We start from the raw sequence: 25,035 nt of genomic DNA, 5'->3' as shown, positions 1-25,035 counted from the left end.
AAGAGATTAAGTAGCAACTAATGAATTTACTGTCATACTCAAAACCGTCTACGCTTAGGGCAAGAACCTTTGTCAAAAGGTTTAAGTTGAGAATCTTGGCCAACAGAGAGACGTTGCTCTAAATCGTGAATGGTATTACGAAGAACTGCAATCTCCTTGTTTTTTTCTTCTTGAAGGTGTTGAAGCTTCTAAATAAAGCAGCAAAAAATTTGTTACTGCAATTCAGAAATAGTAAGATTAAATACAAGAAACAATAAAATAACAAAAATTACATTTCTGGTTTAAGTAGGTTAAAAAAGACAGCTTGTTTTGAAAGGTTTATAGTTTTATTTTTATGAGGCTTATGGGGTACAACTGGAATAAGGATATTAAAAACGTATTAGCGCCAGTTGTTTTAGTTTATTCCCTTTTCCCTATATAGCTTGAAGTTACAAACCATAAAGTAAGAGTGGAACAAAAAGAAATCTATTACCTAAGTGCCTAAATAATAGTAGGTCAGCCTTGGTTCAGAATAGATTATGGAACTCCTTAGATGACCAAAGACTCAGAGGACTTCTCTAATGTTTTAATTTACTGCTAAGCTTTACTAGTTTTAATTTTTAAAAAATGTTTTATTTATTTGAGAGAGAGAGAGAGAGAGAGAGAGAGAGAATGAGTGGGGGAGGGGCATAGAGAGAGAGAGAGAGAGAGAGGGAGACACAGAATTTGAAGCAGCTCAGGCTCTGAGCTGTCAGCACAAAGCCCTACGCAGGGCTTGAATTCATGAACCATAAGATCATGACCTGAGTTGAAGTTGGACACTTAACTGACTGAGCCACCCAGGTGCCTCTAAGATTTACTATTTTAAATTGAAAGTGACTTTTAAATATTATTTGAAAACTAATATATTTCTGACTGTGTGATATATTTTAAGAAAAACTATTAAGTATATTGTTAGTAAATACTAGATAGCTTTTATAGAAACACACTAAGAACATTTATTTTCTTACACAATGGCTATAGAATAAAATCTCACATACCCTTCTGTAGATACTCTGTGGCAAAGCAGTAGAATCTGGATAGGATTTTGATTTAGTTTGAACTCTTGCTAGTTTGGCATCAAACTGAATCAAGTTTAAAAAGAAAGTTATTGAGAAGATTCTAGTTAAACAACTAGAAACAACTGCTTCTATAAATATAAGTATAATCCATTATATCTTTTAACATATAATCTCTAATTTAACTATATTCTCTGTACAACACAAGATAGAGAAGTCTTTCTTTAAGAAACAGTTTTTAAGAAAGAGCAAAGAACACCCGAACAAGATAAACCTTGCTGCATGTTAAAATTTCCTGGAAAGCTTTTTAAAAGTACCAAATACCTGGGCACTACCTTAGAGATTCTGGGATGGAGTCAGCATTACCTTTTTAAGACATTAGATGATTCTATCATGCAAGGCAAAGAATCTAGATAACTAAGGTTGAGAATCTAGTTAAAGACTGATAAAAATATTTTCGTGTTACTGTGAGTGTCCTTTCATAAAGAAAATATAGTATAGTCAATAGTCATGGGATATCTCATATACCCTTCTGTAAAAACTTTGAGACTGAGTAGTAGAATTTGGATATAATTTTGTTGATTCAGTTTGAACTCTTACTATTTTGACATTAAACTGAATCAGGCTTAAAAAATTCTCATAAGTCATTCTTACAGGTCATATATATATATATGTTTTCCCCAAATCGTCCATTATAATTCTTCCATTCAGGTTGAGTTCAGTGTAGCCTCTCTCTGATCTAAAAACAAAATTCTCACAAATTCTCTGTGAGATTGTCTTCTGGTTTGAGGAGGGAAATGGATAGCTACAATGAAGATGAAGAACAAAAAGAGCTGTGTCTATCAGTGTAAGCCACAGATTTGGGCTCAACCAAATCTGTGACAGAGCACAGATAGGAAACAAAATGCATATTTTAAATCAGTGGATTAGCAGTTGATGGTAGAGCCTGAAACACAACTTAGTGTATCTCAGTTGGCTATCTAGCCCTCTCTGTGGGTTGTGGGCACACTTGACCAGAGATAGTAGCAGCAAGCAGCAAAATGCCTCTCAAGTCAACATCAGTCCCCTTTTGCTCAAAGATTATACAGATTTCAACATCGAACCTCACCAAACACCCCAGAGAGACCAAACTTTCATGAATGTGAATAGTAAGTTATCTTTAACCAAACTGGTGAATTCTGACAACATAAGGTAAGGTGGGAGTCAGGCTGGGGAAAAGCAGTGGCAGAATGATGGAAACGGAGATGGCTAGAATCTAGAAAAAATTTTTTAAAGAACAAATATATTGTCAAAACATCAATGTCCCTGAGATTCTGACATCTGGTTAAACAACCTACTGAAAAGGCTTTAGAGCCTAAAACTAGAACCGCAGCCTTTGAGATGCTCTATGTAAAGTCCCTTTAACAACTTTTTAAACATCTGCTTTGTCTTCCCTTCTGATATGTATTTTCCACACATTTATTAGGAAGCAACCTGTCTCTTTTTAATAAAAGCTGAAGGAATTTCTAGATGGTTTACCAGGGTTCCACAATTTCTGCTGAGGAGAGAAAAATGTTAATGATTAGATACACTCTCCCCGCTGCTGGAATGGTAGTCCTATGAAGCTTGCATAGACTCAGCTACAAAGTGTGCGTGACCCTTGAATTACAGCTCTCCAGTCTCAGAGGAAACAATACACTCTGTGGAAACCAGGACCTTTTGAACCACTGAAGAATCCCAGCTTCCCACCAAATGCTGCAAGGCAGTGTAGCTAGCTAGCATGGTCTGGTGTACAAGAATCAACATGTGATGGAGAATGAGTATGTCAGGGTTGTTTCTAATCCTGAAGTTTATCTCACTGTGATGAAAAATAACCAAAATTCAATCTAGACTAAGGGATGCATTTTCAAATTTAGCAGACCCTTAAACACTTACCTCTAGGTGTAACTTGATTATTTCACTTTGTTTTTCCTTTTCTTGAATTCTTAACTTTGCATTTAACTCTGAAATTTCCACCTCTTTTTTCTCTATCAGTTCTTTATGCTTTTCTTCATTTGACTCAACTGAAGAAAATAATAAATAAATAATCAATTCATCTTAACATTTCAAAAATTTTATAAGCTTGTATTTCATTAACATTTTAAACAATCCATAAGAAAGTACATTTTATTAATAAGTACATATATTTTAGAAACTGTTTACATGCAGGGTAGCTTTTCTATATTTTGGAATAAGCTCCTACAAAATGCTTGAGACCAAAGATCACCCATCAACTGTTTTTGAACAAATAAACTGATTTATACTATTAAACATGAATTATATATTTTATGAGAGAGAATAAATAGGAGACTTAGTGGTTAAACAGGGACACAAAGCCTGGGTTCCTAGGCACAGGGGGCTCCAAATTACTGGATGATTCTAGAGCTACATCAAGTCCCTACTATACTCTATTCCACACGATTGGGCTTCTGTCATGTTTACACCACATCTCTATGCTTCCTCTGCTCTCATATTTCCTCTGCTCTCATATTTCCTATTCCTACTAATGACACCATGTTATCTAGTACGGGAGTCTCAAAGACATTTCTGACTTTAGGGAGAAAAGAGAGTCAATTCATCCACAACCCCACAAATAAGGGGTCTCCATCCATGAATAATTCACTACTTACTTAGTTTCAAGCCTCATTTTTTCCTCAATTGAACTCTATGTTCAGGTTCTCAATCACTGGTCTCTACACACTATACACTGTTGCCTGGTTAGTCTTCCTACAGCTTCCTACAGGATGTTCAACTGACTGAGCCACCCAGGCACCTCTATAGTTTCTTCTAGCAGTTTTGTAGATGTAGGTTTATATTCTGACATTTATTTCCAGCAAATTTTTACATATATTGTGTATAAGTATGGGTTCATTAAGAAAACTTTTTTTTTAAGAAAACTTTTTATTATTTTTATGAAACCATATAATTCTCAACATCTTTAGTAAAGGAAGAAGTTTCATTGCTGAAATTATAGTCTATATGTCAACTATATAAATATTAAAGTTATTATACATTTCACATTAAATTTATAATGACCTTAACTGCTTCATATTAAGTAATATTAAGTACAAAAACCTTAAATCCAGCTTAGAAATGTTGTAATTTATATCACATAAATATATAGAAAGGTACAAAACCTAAATTAAAATGCATCAAGGCAATATTCATTCAAGAATATTGGCAATTACTGAAAAAAGTTTATATGTGCATTTAAACTATTTTATGATGTCTCAGAATTCAGTAAGTTAGAAATAAAAAACTTACTTTTTTCCTGCATATCTTGATAAAGTTTCCTTATTTCTATTTTATGTTCCTCCTCTTTGATTTTCATTTCACTCATAAGTTTGGCAATGTTATTCTGATATTCCTAAAGATTAAAATATATATTCATTCCTCAATTTAAATATATATACACAATGTTCCATTAATTAGAAAGGTGAAATTCTCATGCTTTAGATTAATTGTTAATATGTAATCATATCTAGAGGGGATAGATATTGTTCCTTGCTTGAATAATCAGCTTTGAAAAGGATCAATTTCTGGTCCAAGTAAATTGAGCTCATCTAAAGACAATATCTTTTTATCTTTGCTTCCTGAATACTCACCACCAGTATTTAACATATCATAGATGCTCAAAGTGTGCATGATACTTTGCATGATAACATTAAAATATGTCCATTAAAGCCAAAGCTATACTTTAGAGCCAATAGTATGTTCTGTTCGATAGTTGGTAACCTTAACCTAATGTAGGATGCATTCTTTGAATGTAGCCTAAAGTTCTGTTTCTGAAAATTATATAAACATCCCAAATTCCCAGAAGGAAGTTAAGTACTACTCATGGCAAAGGTTAGTTTTATGAGGAGGAGGCTAGAGAAGGATGAATTTGGGAGTTGAGAAGTGCTCGACAGGTGCCTGAGATTAGTTTCTTAGGTTGCTGCAGGACAGAAATGATTATTGTCCTAATGTGGACAGGGGCATTCAGAGAGGTGTTGGAGGAGAAAGCTCCCAAAGATAAAATTTACAATTTTCTAGAGGGATGTTCCTACATAAACCACTTATTGACCTTAAAATGTAGGTAGGAGAAAAGGTAAGCAGCTAGAATAAAAGTAAAATAGGATACTAAGAAAGGTACATTAATGAAGGCAGGGGGTTTGTTTTTGCTCACTATCATGTCCCCAATCCCTATAGTATCTTAGGCTAAGCAATATTCAATGGCTTGACATTTTAGAAGAGAAAGAAGGTAAAAATTTCTCCCTCTGCCCCAATTATATCCTAACTGTACCATCTTTGTTGAGCTTTACAGGAAAGGTATGGAAACAATGAGAAAGGAGAAAGGAAAAGGATAAAGGAAAGGAAAAATAAAGGGTGGGATATATGCCAGACATATTTAAATTATCTCAAGTGAGGAACCAGATTGAATATGGAAATGATCCTTCAAGTTGAAGTTCTAAGCTTGATACAGATCCAATTTTGAGTTTTGGAAATCTCAGGTCTGTTAAGGTTTGACATATTAGCTCTTGGGAGAGGAGAAAAAAAAATCATAATAAGCCTCCCGAAGGGTGGTAGGAACTGACATTTACTGAGCACTTTTTATGTTCTAGGCCCTAGGTTGTTTGTTCTATAATTTCTGCCATATGCGGTTCCTTTAGGAGAAAAGAAAAAGTAGCAGAGGGTATGGTAGTCCTTGGAGAGAAATAATTGGCTATCCACATAAAAACTCTCCTTCATTTGGATGATGCAATAAAAATTGCAATAGATTACTCAAATCAGAAAGATTAAAGGTTCATTTATTTTACAGTAAAAAGTTTAAAAGTGCTAATTAATAGAGTACACTCTAGAGTAAATATTTTATTAACAAAATTAAAAAATATGTAGCAAAATAGTTGTATCTCTTTTTGGTTGGAAGAAAAAGTAAAATAAGTGATACATTAGTGCTTTATAGTCTGCAAAGAGACTAGAGTCCTTAAAACTGTTATCTCTTTAAAAATATTTATTCATTAAAAATTCTGGCACACACATACACATATATATATTTCCTCTCCAAATTTTGGCTGTCCTTATTAATGAGAACCACCCTTCTTTTTTTTCTAAATTGAGAAGACAAATGTTCTACAGGAATTTGATTGAATATAAAAATACATAAACTCGCCTGTTCATGAGACTTTAGTTTTTCTTTCATAAGATCAGCATTTCTTTTTAGTTGTTCATTTTCACCTGTGTAAAAATAATCAGAGGGCATCCTAATATATAAAACATTTTAATTAATATAGGAATACATTTAACATTTTGGGTTTCCATTCATATACACATTCAACACATACATACAGCATCTACTACACACGAGGCTGCATTCATGGCACTGGAAATGTTGAAACAAACAAACAAAATTATTGCTCTTCAAAGAACTTACAGCCACATGGTAAAACAGATGTGTAAGACGTTATGATACACTACGATAATTGCTCTGTAACGGCAATGTGCTGAAATGCCATGGGGATTTGCGGAAGGAAAGCCTAAATCAGCCTGAAGTCAGGAAAGGATTTACAGAAGAGGAATCATTTTTGCACTAGGACTTAAATGATAAGGCTTACCCCATGTTGCCGGAATGCATTTCACATACAGAAAACTGCACAGAAGACTCTGGGCTTGAGTGGCTATAGCATGTTTTGGAAAGTCACAATTCAAGTACAGTATTGCTGGAATATAAACTGTGAGGATGATGCGCTAAATAGGCTGAAGCCATATCCTAATAGGAGGATCTATTGTATATGAATGACTTTAAATTTTATTTTATAGGTTACAGTCAAAGAATTTTGAAATAAAATTATTAGTTACATGATAAAAAAATGATCTGGCAGTGTAGATGATGAATGGGTGGGTTTTGAACCTAGATGATGGGTATCAGTAAAAAACAGATCAAGTAAGAAATAACAGGAGCCCAGAAGACATGAACAGACACTTCTCCAAAGTGGACATCCAGATGGCCAACAGACACATGAAACAATGCTCAGCATCCCTCATCATCAGGGAAATGAAGATCAAAACCACACTGAGATACCACCTCACGCTAGTCAGAGTGGCTAAAATGAGCAAATCAGGAGACTATAGATGCTGGTGAGGATGTGGAGAAACAGGCACCCTCCTACACTGTTGGTGGGAGTGTAAACTGGTGCAGCTGGTCTGGAAAACAGTGTGGAGGTTCCTTAAAAAACTAACAATAGAACTCCCCTATGGCCCAGCAATAGCACTGCTAGGAATTTACCCAAGGGATACAGGAGTGCTGATGCATAGGGGCACATGTACCCCAATGTTCATAGCAGCACTCTCAACAATAGCCAAATCATGGAAAGAGCCTAGGTGTCCATCAACTGATGAATGGAACAAGAAGATGTGATTTATCTATACAATGGAATACTACATGTCAACGAGAAAGAATGAAATTTGGCCATTTGTAGCAATGTCGATGGAATTTGAGGGTGTTATGCTGAGCAAAATAAGTCAGGCAGAGAAAGACAGATACCATATGCTTTCACTTATAGGAGGATTAGGAGAAACTTAACGGAGGGCCATGGGGGAGGAGAAGGGGAAAAATAGTTGGGAGAGGGAGGGAGGCAAACATGAGAGACTCTTGAATACTGAGAACAAACTGAGGGCTGATAGGCGTTGGGGAGAGGGGAAGGAGGGTGATGAGCATGGAGGAGGGCACTTGTTGGAATGAGCACTGGGTGTTATATGGAATACTTGACAATAAACTATGAAAGAAGAAGAAGAAAAAAAAAAGAAATAACAGAGCCTAAATTAGATCAGTGGCAGTAGGACATAAAAGGAAAATGAAGACAATTATTTAGATTGTAAGATTACCAGGAGACTTATGATTGGCTGGAGAGCAGAGGCAGAAAAGAAAGGGGAACTTTTGCTTTCTAGTTTTCTGGTTTGGGTAATTGAAAAATGTTTGGGCACCTGGGTGGGCTCAGTTGTTAAGCATTTGACTTTCACTCTGATCATGATCTCAAGGTTAATGAGTTTGAGACCCACATCGGGTGAGCTCAAGCTCAGTAAAACAAGAGCCCTGCTTTAGGTGAGCCCTGCTTCTCTCTCTCTCTCTGCCCCTTGCCCCCTCCTGGGATTCTCTCTCAGAAAGTGCTGTATTTCAAAGGTTCATATTTTAAAATGAAGAACTTAATCTGAATGGTGGCTTTAGTTTTATAAAAATTTTGCTGGAAAATTGATATTTCCTTGAATGGAAACACCAATAATTTGAAAACATTTCCAACTAAAATACCTACAAAATATACGACTGCCTTTAGAACAAATGACTTCAGATATGTTTCTCCCACCCACCCCCATTCTAATGGGATTTTCAAACCATAGGGACACAATGCATTAATAACCATGTAACGTGAAAGTTTTCAAGATGAAATGTATCTTATTAGTAGAATGTATGTATTCTAGAATTAGGAAACTGGAGATTTTAGAGGATTTTGATCTCTATAATAATAAAGGAGTATACTTTCCGGTATCATTCAGTTTTGTATGATTTTTAAGTTTAAGGTTTTTTGTTTTTGTTTTGTTTTGTTTTTGTCACAATAATTAAGGGCTGGGAACTGTCTTAAAAAACACTGTACTAACTAGGCAACTTGTATCACTTGTATCTATTGGAAACGCTGAAGCATCTATCATTGAAAGATGAAAGAAAGAAATGGTATTTGATATTTTCTTTTTTTCAAAAAATTTTTAATGTTTATTTTTGAGACAGAGAAAGAGAGAAGGAGACAGAGACAGCACAAGTCAGGGAGGGGCAGTGAGAGGGAAACACAGAATCTGAAGCAGGCTTCGGGCTCTGAGCTGACAGCACAGGGCCCAATGTGAAGCTCAAACTCATGAACCACAAGATCATGACCTGAGCTGAAGTCAGACATTTAACTGACTAGGCCACCCAGATTCCCCCAATGTTTTCTAATTTATAAAAGTATACGTGCTTGTCTTATAGTAAGCGAAACATCTGTAAAGGGAAGCTAATCATCTCTACACACCTTCCCTTCTACTTACCTCACCTAAATTATCAATGTTAGCAGCCTGGTCTGTATTTCTTTCCTACTTTTCTCCCAGCTTATATAATTATATATAAACACATTTGTACTGGTTTTACTCATTTTTACCAATATAGAATTGTACTACACATATTACTTTGCAAAAAACTTGTTTCCTAAAAATGGACGTTCCTTCAAGTCCGGTATTTTTCTATGCATATATATAAATACATTTTTATAATTTTATATAAATCAGGTCATATTATACATGCTGAGCTACCTTTAGAGTACTCTTCCCTTTTCTCTTTCTTTCATTTTCTTTCTGCCTTCTCTCTCTCCCTTTTTCTCCTTTCACCCCATCTCATATCCCTGGTGTAATTGTGTTTCCTTCTCAATTTTTTCCCTTGGACTTATTAACCTCTTGATCATACATGTGTATACATATATACATTTCCATAATTTTATTCATATCTTTTGCCTATTTAAAAATTCTATTTATCCCTGTTGGTCAATTTGTAGATCTCTTTGTATTTGGAGAGCTCTTTATAGATTGTTGATATAAACTACACTGGTATTTGAAAGCACTTTTTGAAATAAATTACTTGTTTTTTAAAATTTTTGTGTGACAAAATAACATGCAAAGTTGTTTTATTGTTGTTGTTTGTCCTTTTGTTGTGTTGTTGTTAAAAAAGCCTGTTGGGTGTTTTTTATCTTTATATAGTGTCTGAAGTTTCCAGATTGGTTAAGAAGACACCCTGCAGCTCTTGGTTGTATCCTGGATACAGCTGATGATATATCCTGAATTTTCTTTTAAGTTTTTATTGTTCTTTTTCATACTGAAGTCTTTTATCCATTTGGAATTTATTTTTATTTATTTAATTTTTTCTCACTATTTTTTTTAGTGTTTATTTATTTTTGAGAGAGAGAGAGACAGACAGAGTGTGAGTGAGGGAGGGGCAGAGAGAGAGGGAGACACAGAATCTGAAGCAGGCTCCAGGCTCTGAGCTGTCAGCACAGAGCCCGATGCGGGACTTGAAACCAGGAACTGCGAGATCATGACCTGAGCAGAAGTAGGATGCTTAACCAACTGAGCCACCCAGGCGCCCTTGGAATTTATTTTTAATGTGGTGGGAAAGAGTCCAACTTTCTTTTCTTCTAGACGGAAAGTTAGTTGTGCCAGTACCATATGTTAAAATGCCATTCTTTTTTCAATAAATTGACATATTTCTTGTTTCATCTATTACATTAACAAATATGGGGGCCTGTTTCTAGACCTGTTGCTGTTCATTTGTAGAACAAACAACATGTGATTATTGTTTGAACTGTTACTTTTTCATCATCCTACCAGATTCTACCTTAGATTTTCAAACACAGATTCCTACTCTGGCCACTTCCTTAAGGTGTGAGGCTCTTGCTGCTCTGGCTAAAGTATCTGTAAATTAAAAGAGCATTTTGCATCAGTGTAGAGTCCACCTGGTCCTGATATTTGGCAAGTAATCTTTCTCTGGCCTAGCCAAAATTCATCTTATTCTCTTGGGCTCTAATAGTTTTGCAGCATATTTTTCTAAAATTATTTTCCTTTCATACTGAACTGGGAGGAAGTCCTTAAGTGTACATTGTCTTTATATTCATTGTACACTTACAGTGAGTTGGTTTTTTAAAAATATCATTTATGATTGGATTGCTTAGCCTTGTAATAATTTCATTCCATAATGAACTAGATATTTTTACATTTAAAGTTCTTAGTTGATTGATTGCCTGAATTAAGGCTATGTTGATTTAGGGGCGCCTGGGTGGGTCAGTGGGTTAAGCATCCGACCTCGGCTCAGATCATGATCTCATGGTTCATGTGTTGGAGCCCATGTCGGGCTCCGTGCTGATAGCTCAGAGCCCGGGGCCTGTGTCAGATTCTGTGTCTCCCTTTCTCTCTCTGCCCTTCCCCAATTCACACTCTGTCTTTCTCTCTCAAAAATAAATATTAAAAAAAAATTTTTTTTTTTAAAAAGGCTATGTTTATCTAAATTGAGATGGTCTTCTAGTGGCATTTACTCAGATCCTGGAAATGTTTTTGTGTTTTAATTAACTGAATGTTTTTACTTTATTTTATTTTAAATTAGAAAAAATATAGTAATATAACTGACCAAATTGAGTTTTTTCTTATTTTGTTTTGCCTTGGTTTCTAGAAAATTTAGAGTTAACTTTTGTGCAATATTGAAGCACCTCCTCCTTAAGTGAGGTTTCTGATCCAAGTATTTTCCTAACTCTCTTCCTACTGATTATAGGCAGGGCCAGCATTATGAGTGTGCAATCTGTGGGGTTGCACTGGGCCCTGCACTCAGAAGGGTGCAATGCTTGCTTTAACTTTCTGCCATTGATGTCTTGAAATTCTTAATAATCTTGTCTTTGAACTTATGTTTTCAAGTAAATGCCAGTGGGACAATGGAGCATGTATGTGAGCAGAGAAGATAAGAGCAACATCCATGTCTACTGCTTCTTGCCACTACATTCACACACAGCACTTGCAAGTCCCCATGAACACAAAATTCTGGTGGACTCATGATACTTGGGAGTTCAGCAAAACTCAAAAGTACAAGTACAAGGTAAATATATTCCATCTAAAACTGAGTAAGCAAGGGCCCTCATTTTCTTTTTCATTAGAACTTGCTTCAAATGCAGGAAAAAAGCAATAGTATTCTAAGAAATATGAATTACCAAACAACTCTATCATATCTCTCTATTAACCCAATAATTATGTTAAAAATGAAGACATTAAATGAAAGAGAAGGATAGGAACTATCACAATTCCTTTTCCTTTTAGTCCATCTTTCTTCACCAGTAATTGTACATAGAGAGTATTGGTAGCAAGGGCAAGTGTCTAGAAATAAAATGAGGGCATCTGGGTGATTCAGTTGGTTGAGTGTCTGATTTCAGTTCAGGTCATGATCCAGGGTTTGTGAATTTGAGCCCTGAGTCCGGACTCGCTGCTATCAGCACAGAGCCTGCCAGGATCCTCTGCTTCCCCCTCATTCTCTCTCTCAAAAATAAACAAACATTTAAAAAAATAAAAAAAAAGTAAAATGAATAATAAATGGTTTAGGCAGTTTTGTGCAGCATTTCCACTATTCTCGTAAAATGAAACAAATATGCATATACAAGCTTTCATGGTACTAATTGTGTACTTTTGTGATTCTGCATGAGTTAAATGCTTGTGTCTTTGAATTTAAAATTCATTTGCACAATATAAAGATGAATGGCAAAATTTATGCTTCTAATTAAAGTTTTTCATTCTTTTTTACTTAGAGTACCATTAATAACAAATACAAAACCCTGGGAAATTGAGAGACCTCAGAAGAAAGAAATAAAGCTCTATATTTTAGAACTTTTAATGTTACTTTTTTCCTGTTTTTTGAACATTAGGCCCCACATTTTCATTTTGTATGAGGCCCTGCAAATTATGTAGTTGGCCTTGTTTTGTTCTTTAGCTTCCTTTTAACATACCTTTAAGCAAATCTCTTTAGGAAGGAGGCAGTTTTTAAATAATGAAGACTCTGAAGTATATACTTCAGAGAGATCATTTCTCCATACAGAATTTGCTTATATAAATGTAGCATTTTCCCAAGGATATAGTAGAAGATACCATGTCAAATTACTGTATGTTGGTAGAACTATTTCCACATTTTTCAAACTACTTTTAATTTGAGCAATACTTTTTTCTTTAGGAGTAATAGTCATCGATTAGTTTACTTCCTCAGATAATTCTTTTATAAAATAACACTGAACTATGTCCTATTGTCCTTTTTATAACATTCTGGGCAGTGATCAAATTTGATTAAATCACGCTGCTTACTATGATTTTGCTTAGTAAAGTTATGCTATACATATCAATGTCTTCCTGGAAACCTACCCTGATAGAGTATAAGGGCCTAAATAAATTCAAGTCATTCAAGTTCAGTTCAGACAGGAAAAAAAGCAATACTAAATTGCAAGAAATCATTTAGAGATAATTGGAAAAAATGAGTTTGAATTCTCATACAGAGGTGCTCTGTGTTTGCAGCTGATTTCATGTGTCTCTCTCTTTTCTTCATGACACCCTGCCCTGCCCATGTGTTTGAATTCCTAAATTAAATTCCTTAATTCTATTCTAATGGACAAAAGTCTCTGAATCTTATTTTTGCCCTGGTAGTAACTAACCATAAGCTAGATGCCTTGTCACTATCTTTCATACAATGAATTATAGGGGTTCTCCTCAACCAGATATGATATATAGTAATATAGGAAAAAATCCCTATCATTTGATATATTGTGATGAATTACTCCACTAAGGACCCATGTCTATACTCTAAAGTCCAAAACACATTACTTAAAAGACAGGATATTATATCTATGAAAAGACTGTATTCTTGACCATTGGTCAATAATTAATATCTTTTGTACAAAAAATAATTATAATTCATCAATTAATATATTCAACATTAACTTTCTGAGACTTCAAAGTAATTTTAATTTCTGGTAGATGTTTTATTTAAACAAAATCCTAGGAAGAGTTAAAATATCATTTGAATCCTAGAATAAGAGGCCTGTAAGGATTGTGAACAATCACATTTTTTTAAATGCAGCTGGGGTATTGTATTTAGTCACAGAGAAGGGAAAAGTTATTCTGAACCATTAGCACTGAGATGGGAAAATGAAAGTCCAGACCAGGTGTGAAATGGGGATCAAACCCTGAAAAAAGTGATCAGACTGCTAGAGTCAAGAAAAAGGAAAATCTATGGGACACAGGGAATCAGAAGTCTGGAGGACTAAGCCAAAATAAAAGGCATTGGAGGGGCACCTGGGTGGCTCAGTTGGTTAGGTGTCTGACTCTTGATTTTGGCTCAGGTCATGATATCATTCGTGGGATCGAGCCATCCATTGGAGCCTGCTTGGGATTCTCTTTCTGCCCCGACCTTGCCTGCACTCTCTCTCTCTCAAAATAAAGACATATTAAAAACTAAGAAAAGAAAAGGCACTGGAGATGGTGTGGTTCCCTATCTATTGCCCTTTAGCTCTGCAGAGTAGCTGAATCCTTTCTGTACTGCAGATGCTGTTTGACAATTTAAGTGTGAAGTCTTTTAACCCAATTTTTATATTTGTTTCATCAACACTTGAGCAGATATTTTAAGGTAAAACAATGGGGGAGAAGTAAGGCTAGTATTTCTTAAAGATAAATCTCAGAACATTATAAAGACAATAAGGAATAACATGCAAAGCAAATAAATGGTGTGTAAGATCATTATACTTCATCTATATATAAAAAGTACTTTATGATAAAAATAGAAGACTAAGATAAAAAAATTCTTGTTTGATGGGAGTTTTATGTTAGAAGGGACTTGGAAGGCAATTTCATCTAGTCTCCAAATAGTAGAGGAAAATCCCATTAACACTGCACTGTCGCTAACTCAAAACAGGATGAAACACTTGGTTGCTTCATCTGTTTTGTCAATGAATAGGCCTGTTAGGTTAGCATGACTAGCAAAAATAAGATAAACTGAATGTGCTGGCTTCATTTACACAAACATATCCTTAGTCTCTGATAAAAAACTAACTAGTGAACGATCACTGCTGTTTGAATAGAATATTCATCATGTAACTACTAGAACATACCTACCCTTCAAAACTGAACACAGGATCATTAAAAACTAAGAGCACTTCTGAGAATAAATATATTTCTGAGCTTTTGAAAATAATAAAGAGAATTATTATAACTGACTATAAAACATCCTCTGATTTTCTTGTCAGAATACTACTGAATTATTCTGTTCAGCAAGGTATTTCTTATTTCATAATAATTTAAGGAATGTATTATTTGGTAGTGAGAAGTTTTGGCATTATCTGATGAGTTTAACAAGACCAGATTAAAAGAAACTTACTGTCAATGATGTAAAAACTCTATTTATAAAGGTACTCAAATATATAATATTTTTAAAGATTTTTTTTGAACTTACCTTTCAAATTATGTTGATGTTCAATGGTCTGTTGTAGCCCTTTTATCATATTATGAAGAGTAGAACATTCTAAAAATATAAAAGACACATTTATTTGAAAATTATTTGCTTTCATTTTGAAACTATTCTCTCAAAGTTGAAAGACTTAAAATAAAATAATTGACAATTATGAGATTTTAAAAAAATATCTATTTATTTTTGAGAGAGAGAGAGACACAGAGACAGAGCTGGAGCAGGGGAGGGGCAGGAAGGGAGGGAGGGAGACACAGAATCTGAAGCAGGCTCCAGGCTCTGAGCTGTCAGTACAGAGTCTGATGCTGGGCTCAAACTCACCAACTGTGAGATCATGACCTGAGCCGAAGTTAGAGACCCAACCGAGCCAGCTAGGTGCCCTGACAATTATGAGACCTTTATGAAACAACCAGGTATCTCAAAGTAAATAATATAGTAAGTAATTTTTAATTACCCTTTAAACCAAATGCATTCTGGGGTTTAGTAATGAGTTTTCTACAGCGCAATAAATTCAGCATAGTAGTGATCCCCTACCCCATGTGCTTTAGCAATATCTGCCCTAAAGGTAAGGCACACTTGGACATGCTTGGGGAACTATGTGTGGTGTATCTATGTGAGTTTTCCATGAAAGAACATCTCCAGGAGAGTCAAGGTACACTAAATTTTGTTAAGATTGAGAGCCAGAGCTGGTGAGGTGTCATTTGGGAGAAGACAATGTTTTTCTTCCTCACTGTCCTCCAATCTATCCTCTTAGTACTCATGCCTAAGTCCCAGGGCAAAGGAGTAAAAACTCAGTGTGCTGAGTTACAAGGAATTAGCAACTTTGGTGCAAATGACTTCTGCCACAATGGGAAATGGAGGCTTCACTGCAAGCATTCATGCCCTGACATGTGACTATAGGCTGGTTATAACTAGCAAAAGCTAAACCTTTGATGGGTGGCAGCAGAGATGGACATTTCAATAATTTCAAGGCAGTCCACTTGACTGTAAGCTCCAGGAGATCAGGGACTATTTTGTTTTGTTCACCATTTCTCCCTAGTATTTAGAGCAGTTGTGGTCCATAGCAGGCACTCCATAAATATTTGCTGAGTGACTGATTGATGGGCAATATAATAGTAAACTGAAGCAAGAAAGGGGTAAATGGAAAAACTGTCTGAAAATAATATATATTATATCGTTATCCTAAGTGCTTTGCAAATATTGAATAATTTGGCCCTCTCAACCCTAAGAGGTAGCTCCTAGTATTTGTGTCATTTACATAGGAGCAAGCTGAACACAGAAGTTTAGTGAATTGCCCAAGGTCACACTTATAATTGGTAACTGGTAGAGCTACAACTAGAACCCCAGCAGTCCAGCAATTCAGTCTGTGATTTAACTACTTTACTACCACAGAGACCAGCCCAGGACCGCTCCTTTAGAGTAATATGAGTAGGTTGGACGCCCTGGAAAGAGGACAAGAATAGACTCAGACTCTTTCTGATTGTTATTGCTACCACATGTTTTACAATCTTAGGGAGAACAGACTGCACTAGTTTAAGTTTACAATTATACTAGCTAAATATATAATGATGAAACTTCATAAAAGAGTAACGTTTTTAAAATATTAAAAACTTGTAAAGGCTTAAGGAAAATTTCACCTTTTTAAAAAAATAGGACAATTTCACCTTTATGTACTTGGCTTAACAACTAATAAATATTGAGCCTTATTCTCTTTCATTCAGTTTTAGAGACCCACGGCCAATATTCAGCCTGTATGCACTAGTATGACAGACTGACTAAATTCCATTCTAGGTGGGCATCTGTTTTGATGGTTAAATATTAAATACCATATTTGTATCTAATAAAAAGTTATCTATGTATAATAATACCATTTACTGATTGTTTACTCTGCCAGCTATTACACTAAGTGCATTATAAACATTACTCAATTAGTATTCAAAATGATACTTAGAAGTTAGTATTATTATCCTGATTTTACAAAGGGAGATGGTCATCCAGTATTGCCCAGGATTACTAGTTACTTGCCCAGGATTCTAGAGTTAGTAAGTGGAAGGTATGGACTTGAACATGTTTTTCTCATGTCAAATCCTGATTTTAATCTGCTATTCAATACCTTCTGGGAAATTATAGGATACACTGATGAAACCATGAAACTTGGGATCCAAGGAAATAGAATAGAGTTTCCTCTTCTTCACTCTCTAGCTATGACACCCTGGACAAGCTACTTAACCTTTTTGAGCTTTATATTCTCCATCTGCAAAATAAAACTATGGGTACTACCTATCCTCCTTCACATATAAGACTATTCTCATATATAAGGCTACTCTGACAACCAAATAAGAAAATAGTACTCTCTAAATTTACTCACAAATATTCAACATTGTTATTGTTATTTCTCTCCTCTGTCTCTCAACAATTTGTATATATCTCTTTTCTCCTTTTATGACATTTCATTTTAGTTATTTGTGGTTCCTCCCACTAGATGGTGAACTCTTTCAGGTAAAGATCATATCTTATTAATTTTGATATTTCTTATTTCTAAAAATTTTTAATGTTTTATTTATTTTTGAGAGAGAGAGACAGAGCGTGAGCAGGGGAGAGGCAGAGAGAGACACACACACAGAATCTGAAGCAGGCTCCAGGCTCTGAGCTGTCAGCACAGAGCCCGACACAGGGCTCAAACCCACACAGACTGTGGACTGTGAGATCATGACCTGAGCTGAAGTTGGTCATGAACTGACTGAACCACCCAGGTACCCAGATATTTCTTGCTTCTAATATGGTGACTATTTCATAGGTGTTCAATAGTATTTTTATTTATTGACTAAAGGAAAGAACCCATACTGTGAAGGGAAAATGCAAAATTTTGTCTTTCAGTTAGAGGTCTTAACACTCTGTCTCCATATACTTTCTTCAACCATGCTAATGGAACTGAAAGTATTTTGCAGAAGTTAAAAGCTTTATGCATGGGGTTCCTGGGTGGCTTAGTCGGTTAAGCGTCTGACTTTCGCTTAGGTCATGATCTCGCGGTTCGTGGGTTCGAGCCCCGCGTCGGGCTCTGTGCTAACTGCCAGCTCAGAGCCTGGAGCCTGTTTCAGAGTCTGTGACTCCCTCTCTCTCTGACCCTCCCCTGCTCACGCTGTCTCTCTCTCTCTCCTAGAAATAAATAAAACATTAAAAAAATTTAAAAAAAAAGCTTTATGCAGATATAAGTTTCTTCTACTATAGTTTTTCACTCTTCCTTGTAACCCTTCGACCATCCCCACCACCCACTCAAAGTTCCCACCATCCTCCGTTCTTTTTCTCTTTTACTATTTCCTGGTAATAGATTGATGGTTAAATCACACCTGACATTGCCTACTTCATATATGTTATTGTGTTAGTTGCTACAATTAAAAAATTAAGGGGGGCCTAGCTGGTTCAGTCAGTGGAGTGTGCGACCCTTGATCTTGAGGTTGTGAGTTTGAGCCCCACATTGGGTGTAGAGACTACTTAAAAATAAAACCTTTAAAAAAATTAAGGAGGCACAGACTCTGTCATCACTTCTCTTTGTGCCTTTTAGAGGAATAAATAGATAGCTGAAGTTATTTCAGTACAGCTGACTCTTGAACAACATGGGGGTTTAGAGGTGGTGACTCCTGTGCAGTTGAAAATCTGAGTGTGGGGGTGCCTGGGTGGCTCAGTCGGTTAAGTGTCCAACTCTGGCTTAGGTCATGATCTCGCGGTTTGTGAGTTCCAGCCCTGTGTCGAACTCTATGCTGACAGCTCAGAGCCTGGAGTCTGCTTCAGATGCTGTGTTTCCCTCCCTCTTTGTCCCTCCCCTGCTCACACTCTGTCCTCTCTCTGTCTCTCAAAAATGAATAAACATTAAAAAAAAGAAAGAAAGAAAATCTGAGTGTGCCTTTTGACTTCATAAACTGAACTACTGGGGGGCCTGGCTGACTCAGCTGGTAGAGCATGTGACCTCTTGATCTTGGGATTGTGAGTTCAAGCCACACATTGAATGTAGAGTTTACTTAAAAAAAAAAAATTAAAGTTCCAAAACTTAACTAATAGCCTACTATTGGCCGGAACCTTACTGATAACATAAAGTCAATAACACATATTTTGTTTTATATGTATTATAGCCTATATTCCTACAATAAAGTAAGCTAAAGAAAATGTTATTAGGAAAATCACAAGGAAGAGCAAATACATTTATAGTATTGTACTGTCTTTATCAAAAAACATGCACATATAAGTGAATTCATGCTGTTCAAACTCGTGTTTTTCAAGGGTCATCTGTAATCAGCAAATTGAAAACAGAGCCCTTAAACTGAAAGTATACTGAATTTTTTTTTTAAAAAGTGTCTTTTCAAAAGATGAACACAAGGTGGCTCTCTCAACACTTTTTTTTCCCCAAAGGAAAATGGCTCAATAAAAAAATTGTTCATAAGGTAGAATACCATCATTCCTTATTTTTAAAATAATGAGTTTTAATTCTCTTTGCAAATCTTTATCTGCATCATCATTTCTGTTGGATTTTAGAATGAATACTCTCCTATCCAAAGCTTAAAAGCTAGGGCTCAGAATATTAGGCTACTTCTTAAAAAAATTTTTTTTTAACATGTATTTATTTTTGAGAGACAGAGAGACAGGACATGAGCAAGGGAGGGGCAGAGAGAGAGGGAGACACAGAATCTGTAGCAGGCTCCAGGTTCCGAGATGTCAGCAAAGAGTCCGAGGCGGGGTTCGAACTTACAAATCGGGAGATCATGACCTGACCCGAAGTCGACTGCTCAACTGACTAAACCACCCAGGCACCCTTAAGCTACTTCTTAATACTGTATAATTTAGTAAATTAAATGGTGGTTTTGAACTCAAATTTAGGCTCTGCCATTAACTAGCAATTTGACCATTAACATCTATTTCACAATACACTTGGAAATGTTGAGTGCAATTATGTATGAAAAGTACTTGGCCATAATACTAATATTATTATCATCTTCAACCGGCACAGAAATTCTTTATCTGGTATCCAATGTAGAAAATATAATGTCATGATCTCATTCTTTATTGTTGAACAAATCCAATCATATATGTAGTTTGTTCTTCCTGTCTAGGTCAATTAGTACACACTTGACTCTATAAACTGTCATTACCACTAGTTCTTTTACTTCTGCTGCATATTATCCAGCAAAAAGGCCATTAGATTTAGAATAAGTAGAATTGGATTTTTAAAAATTATTTTTTTTTCAAATAATAAATACACATGAAATACAAGTATAGCAAAACATGATTATTTCTCCAGTTTCGGCCTCTAAACTAACCAGTTTCCCTTCCCCCAAAGCAAACACCGTTATCAGGATACTGATGCTGTTTATCTTTCTAGAGATATACAAATATATAAGGAAGAGGGTGTTCTGTGTGTATACAGATATTTTTATAAAAATGATAGAAGACAGTTGTGAACATTGTTTTCATTTACAGTATCTTGGAGATTATTCTTGTTTTTTTTTTTTGTTTTTTTTTACAAATAGTTTATTGTCAAGTTGGTTTCCATACAACACCCAGTGCTCATCCCCACAAGTGCCCTCCTTCTTGGAGATTATATCATATAGAACTACTTTTCTTTTATCAGCTGCCATAATTTAACCAGAATCCTACTGATGGATGTCACACTCGGAAAGGCCTCCGTACTAATAAACACAACCCCCCCCCTCAAAAAAATTCATGTTCTATTCTATTTTTTCCTGTGGTTTCATTTTTTTCACCTTTAATTAATTTTATTTTTTAGTAGTTTTAGATGTACAGAAAAATCAAGAAGGTATTACAGAGTTGCCAAATATCCTACACCCAGTTTCTCATTATTAATATCTAACATTAGTATGAGATGTTTGTTAAAATCAATGAACCAATGTTGATACATTATTATTAACTAAAATCTATACTTTATTCAGATTTTCTTAGTTACCTTATTTTCTTTTTCTGTTCTAGGATCCCATCCACAATACCATATTACATTTACTCGTCATGTCTTCTTATGTCCTCCTGGCTGTGATAGTTTCTCAGAGTTTTCTTGTGTTTGAGGACCTTGACAGCTTTGCAGTCCTGGTTAGGTATTTCGTAGAAAAGCCCTTTATGGGAATTTGGCTGACAGTTATCTCATGGTTAGATGGGGTTATGGGTCTTTGGGAGGAAGATCAGACAAGTCTGTACATCTAAAACTACTAAAATGGTGAAGTGCCATTTTCAACACACCATATCAAGGGTACATATATATGGCTCTTTCTTTTTTCTCTCCTGACTCAGGGCACTTCATTAGTGAGGAGTGTTGGTCTGGGAAAAGGGTGTTGGGATGAACAGGATCAGCACCCATTCTGGGAAACGTTACTAAACACCAGGCATTCCTCCAGGCAAATTTTGAGAAAACTCCATCATGGATGAAACCTCCCCAGAGGACAGCACTGTGACCACTCCCCCTCTCCAACAGCAGGGGTACAAGGGGAACCTAAGGCACAGCTGGGTTCCAGTACAATAGGCTTCAAAGTCAGGCACAGACTGGCATATACCAGGAGCTTCTCAAAGTTTCATGTGAACGTGAAGGAATTCAGGCTCTCTTGAGTTCTCCAGAAACCCTGAACTGGTTGCACAAGGAGGCCAAGCACTACTGGGCCTGGGGGCTGCAGGTGCAGCTGAAGCTCCTTTATCTGGGTGTAATCCCAGGCCACTGTGCCTAAAAGCGAGCTGGCATTCTCAAAGAGCGGCGCCTTGCCCTACAAAGAGCCTGGGTTTAAAGGCTCCCTGCAGGCTTGTGGGTGTGCAAAGCATGGACTAAGACCAGGGACACAGCCGGGAGGATAGTTGGTGGCTGGGAGCTGAGAGGCACACATGGCCTGGTTGTTCCAGAAGTAAGGGGACAGCTTTGGACTAAGACAGTCCATTTTTGGCACTAAAATTTTTGACCCATCTGAATTTTCTTTTGGTGACAAGAATTCAACTGTTATTTTTTCCCATGGTTTTTTTTTCTTTTTACACTGCTGTTCCACAAGCTTTTTTTTAATTTAATTTTTTTTTACAAATAGTTTATTGTCAAGTTGGTTTCCATATAACACCCAGTGCTCATCCCCACAAGTGCCCTCCTCCATGCCCATCTGCCCCCTCACCCCCACACCCATCAGTCCTCAGTTTGTTCTCAGCATTCAAGAGTCTCTCATGGTTTGCCTCTCTCCCTCTCCCCCAATATTTCCCCCCTTCTTCTCGCCCATGGTCCTCCGTTAAGTTCCTCCTAATCCTCCTATACGTGCAAGCATATGATATTTATCCTTCTCTGCCTGACTTATTTCGCTCAGCATAACACCCTCAAGGTCCATCCATGTTGCTACACATGGCCAGATTTCATTTTTTCTCATTGCCATGTAGTATTCCATTTTATAGATAAACCACATCTTCTTGATCCATTCATCCGTGGATGGACACTTAGGCTCTTACCATGTTTTAGCTATTGTTGAGAGTGCTGCTATGAACATTGGGGTACATGTGCCCCTATGCATCAGCACTCCTGTATCCCTTGGGTAAATTCCTAGCACTGCTATTGCTGGCTCATAGGTTTTTCCCACAGTTTTGAAGGCTTGGATTGAGACTTGGATTTTCCATTTCTTAGTTTACTGGTCTCCAACAGACTATCTAACTTCTTTTATCCTATGTTTCTTCATTATTGAGCTGGCTTAGTAATACCAATCCTATTTATCATGGTTATAAAGGATAAAATGAAATGATAGCCCAGAAAGTTCCATGTGAATTTAAAATATTTTACAAATGTATGGTATAATATTAATCACTGTGGTACCAAAAAACACTCTCATGAGATTTAGTATTTCTTCAGGCAGCAAAGAACTGACCTTTTTTAATTGAGACCTCCTTTGTTTGCGTTACTTTTAACAAATAGTTAGTTTTTTCCAACTGTATATCCAGTATATTATTCTTTCCACTTGTTTCTATCATTTTCTGTAGAAAAGAAACAATATATAGTATTACCAAAGCAATGTTGCTATTTTGATTTTTTTTTTTTAACCTAATGATATGAAGACAAATGAGAATACAAACCACTTAATACCTGAAAGTCTAATAATTAAGTCTGGCATATGTTTTATGTAAGCCAATTTCCTCATTTATTTAATTTTAAAAGTAACATGGCAAAATATTAAAACAGACTAACAGTTATAAAAAGTTATGAAAATTAAGAATATGACCTAACTTGAATCCCCTTCTTTCCAACTATTCAGCCCTCAGCCCAATGGTTGATAATTCCTTATACATATTTCCAAAATACGTTATGATTGACTATACAACTATAGGAAAGGATCATTTTATACTCTGTTTTGCACCTTGGATGTTCCACTTAGAACTCTTATCTTGGAGATGATGTCCATATAAGCACATTTAGGTCTACTTTTTTCTTTTTAAGACCTGCATTGTGTTTCATTTATGAATATATCGTAATTTACTTAATTAGTACCCTTAGTGAGGAGAATTTGTGTTGTTTCCACTATTACAAATAATGAATAAACCTTCTTCAACATATCTTTTTGCATAGTGTAATAGCTGCCAATACCCTTCAGACAGCTTCAAAAATCATCAATTCATTGTATCCTCTATTATCTCTACCCATTTCCCTATTCTCTCTGCTTCTGAATTTATCTTAAAGCAACTCCATGACATTATATATTTCATCCATAAATATCATCATCTACATGTATCTCTGAGAGAACATTCTTAAAAATACATCACAATAATTTATCACATCAAAAAAATGAATATTTCTTATTTAAAATATTTAAGGATATGATAGATATTTCTAAATAATCTCCAAAAATTTTGCATCAATTCCTCTCTCACGAACAATGCTTCTTATTTCTTTCTCTATTCTCATTTTGGTAAGAATCACTTGGGTAAGAAAACTCAAGTTTATTGTTTTAAAAAGTTCATAATGTGGGGTGCCTGGGTGGCTCAGTCAGTTCAATGTCTGACTCTTGATCCCAGCTCAGGTATTGATCTCAGGATTATTAGTTCAAGCCCTGCATTGGGCTCTGCACTGGGTATGAAGTTCACTTAAAAAAAAAAAAAAAAGTTGATGATGTTATCTCAAAATACCCATTGTCATGAAAATCCTTTTATTATGGACATACCACACTGTGCAGAGGAAAAGAAGGAATAGAGAAGAATGATAAAGAGAGAAAATAGAGGTAGGTATCATTCCCCTTCCCACCCTTGCTTCAAAAACCCACTCCCCAAATCTCTTATTTATCCACCTATATCTTCTCAACTATTCTTATTTCTCTCCAAAGCAGAAAAGGTGGAAGAAATCTAATATATACTGTGGGTTTGGTCTACCATGTAATATGTCCAGAGTTGGGGAAAGGAACTTCAAATAGGTCTGTTTTTAGGCAAAAGAGAAAGAAAAAGGAACAGAATAGGAAAGAGTAAAAAAATATTAGAGTTAGTCATAATGGTAAGAGATTGAGGATTGACTATTCCAATTCTTATTAAACCATTCCTGAGTTTATGGACATTTTGAACATTTAAGTATTATTTTTCCTTTTAACTTCAGCTAAAGTATATCAACTGTTTCCTTGTCCCAGAAACATTTTGATGCATTAGTATAAATGATCCAAAATGAAATATATTTTAAATATGGATTTGAAAAATGAGAAAGGACTTAGCAAAAATATATTTCCATTGTCTTTACTTTGCTTATTTTTTGGTACATTTTTCTTTCTTCCCAATTCTTTCCACTGGCAAAATCTATTTCACTTTTATACTATACTATAACTTTTATACTTTATACTATATAGTTTTTATACTATAACTTTTTATATCTTTACATACCTTTTCTATCTCAGAGAAATCACTTATAAGCTTGTCAAGATTCACATTGCTTATCTTTTTCATAAATCCTTCGCTGCTTTGACTCAT

The 25,035-nt window shown here is 35.6% G+C and overlaps 1 protein-coding gene across 1 annotated transcript; it reads right to left on the bottom strand.

Moving 5' to 3' along the window:
• Window positions 1–38: 38 nt before the first annotated feature.
• On the bottom strand, window positions 39–25,035 carry CCDC152 (coiled-coil domain containing 152). The gene is made up of 8 exons (XM_039234147.1): window positions 24,949–25,035; window positions 22,962–23,067; window positions 15,070–15,138; window positions 6,205–6,269; window positions 4,320–4,422; window positions 2,952–3,079; window positions 1,020–1,103; window positions 39–188 (listed from the first exon to the last, which is right to left on the bottom strand). The coding sequence occupies exons 1-8, from the start codon at window positions 25,033–25,035 to the stop codon at window positions 39–41; spliced, it is 792 nt and encodes a 263-aa protein (XP_039090078.1).

Source organism: Hyaena hyaena, unplaced genomic scaffold (assembly GCF_003009895.1).
Source record: "Hyaena hyaena isolate Hyena2069 unplaced genomic scaffold, ASM300989v1 scaffold_83, whole genome shotgun sequence".
Lineage (NCBI taxonomy): Eukaryota > Metazoa > Chordata > Mammalia > Carnivora > Hyaenidae > Hyaena > Hyaena hyaena.
Note: the sequence above shows the minus strand (reverse complement) of the source record. Positions and strands in the feature narration are given on the sequence as shown.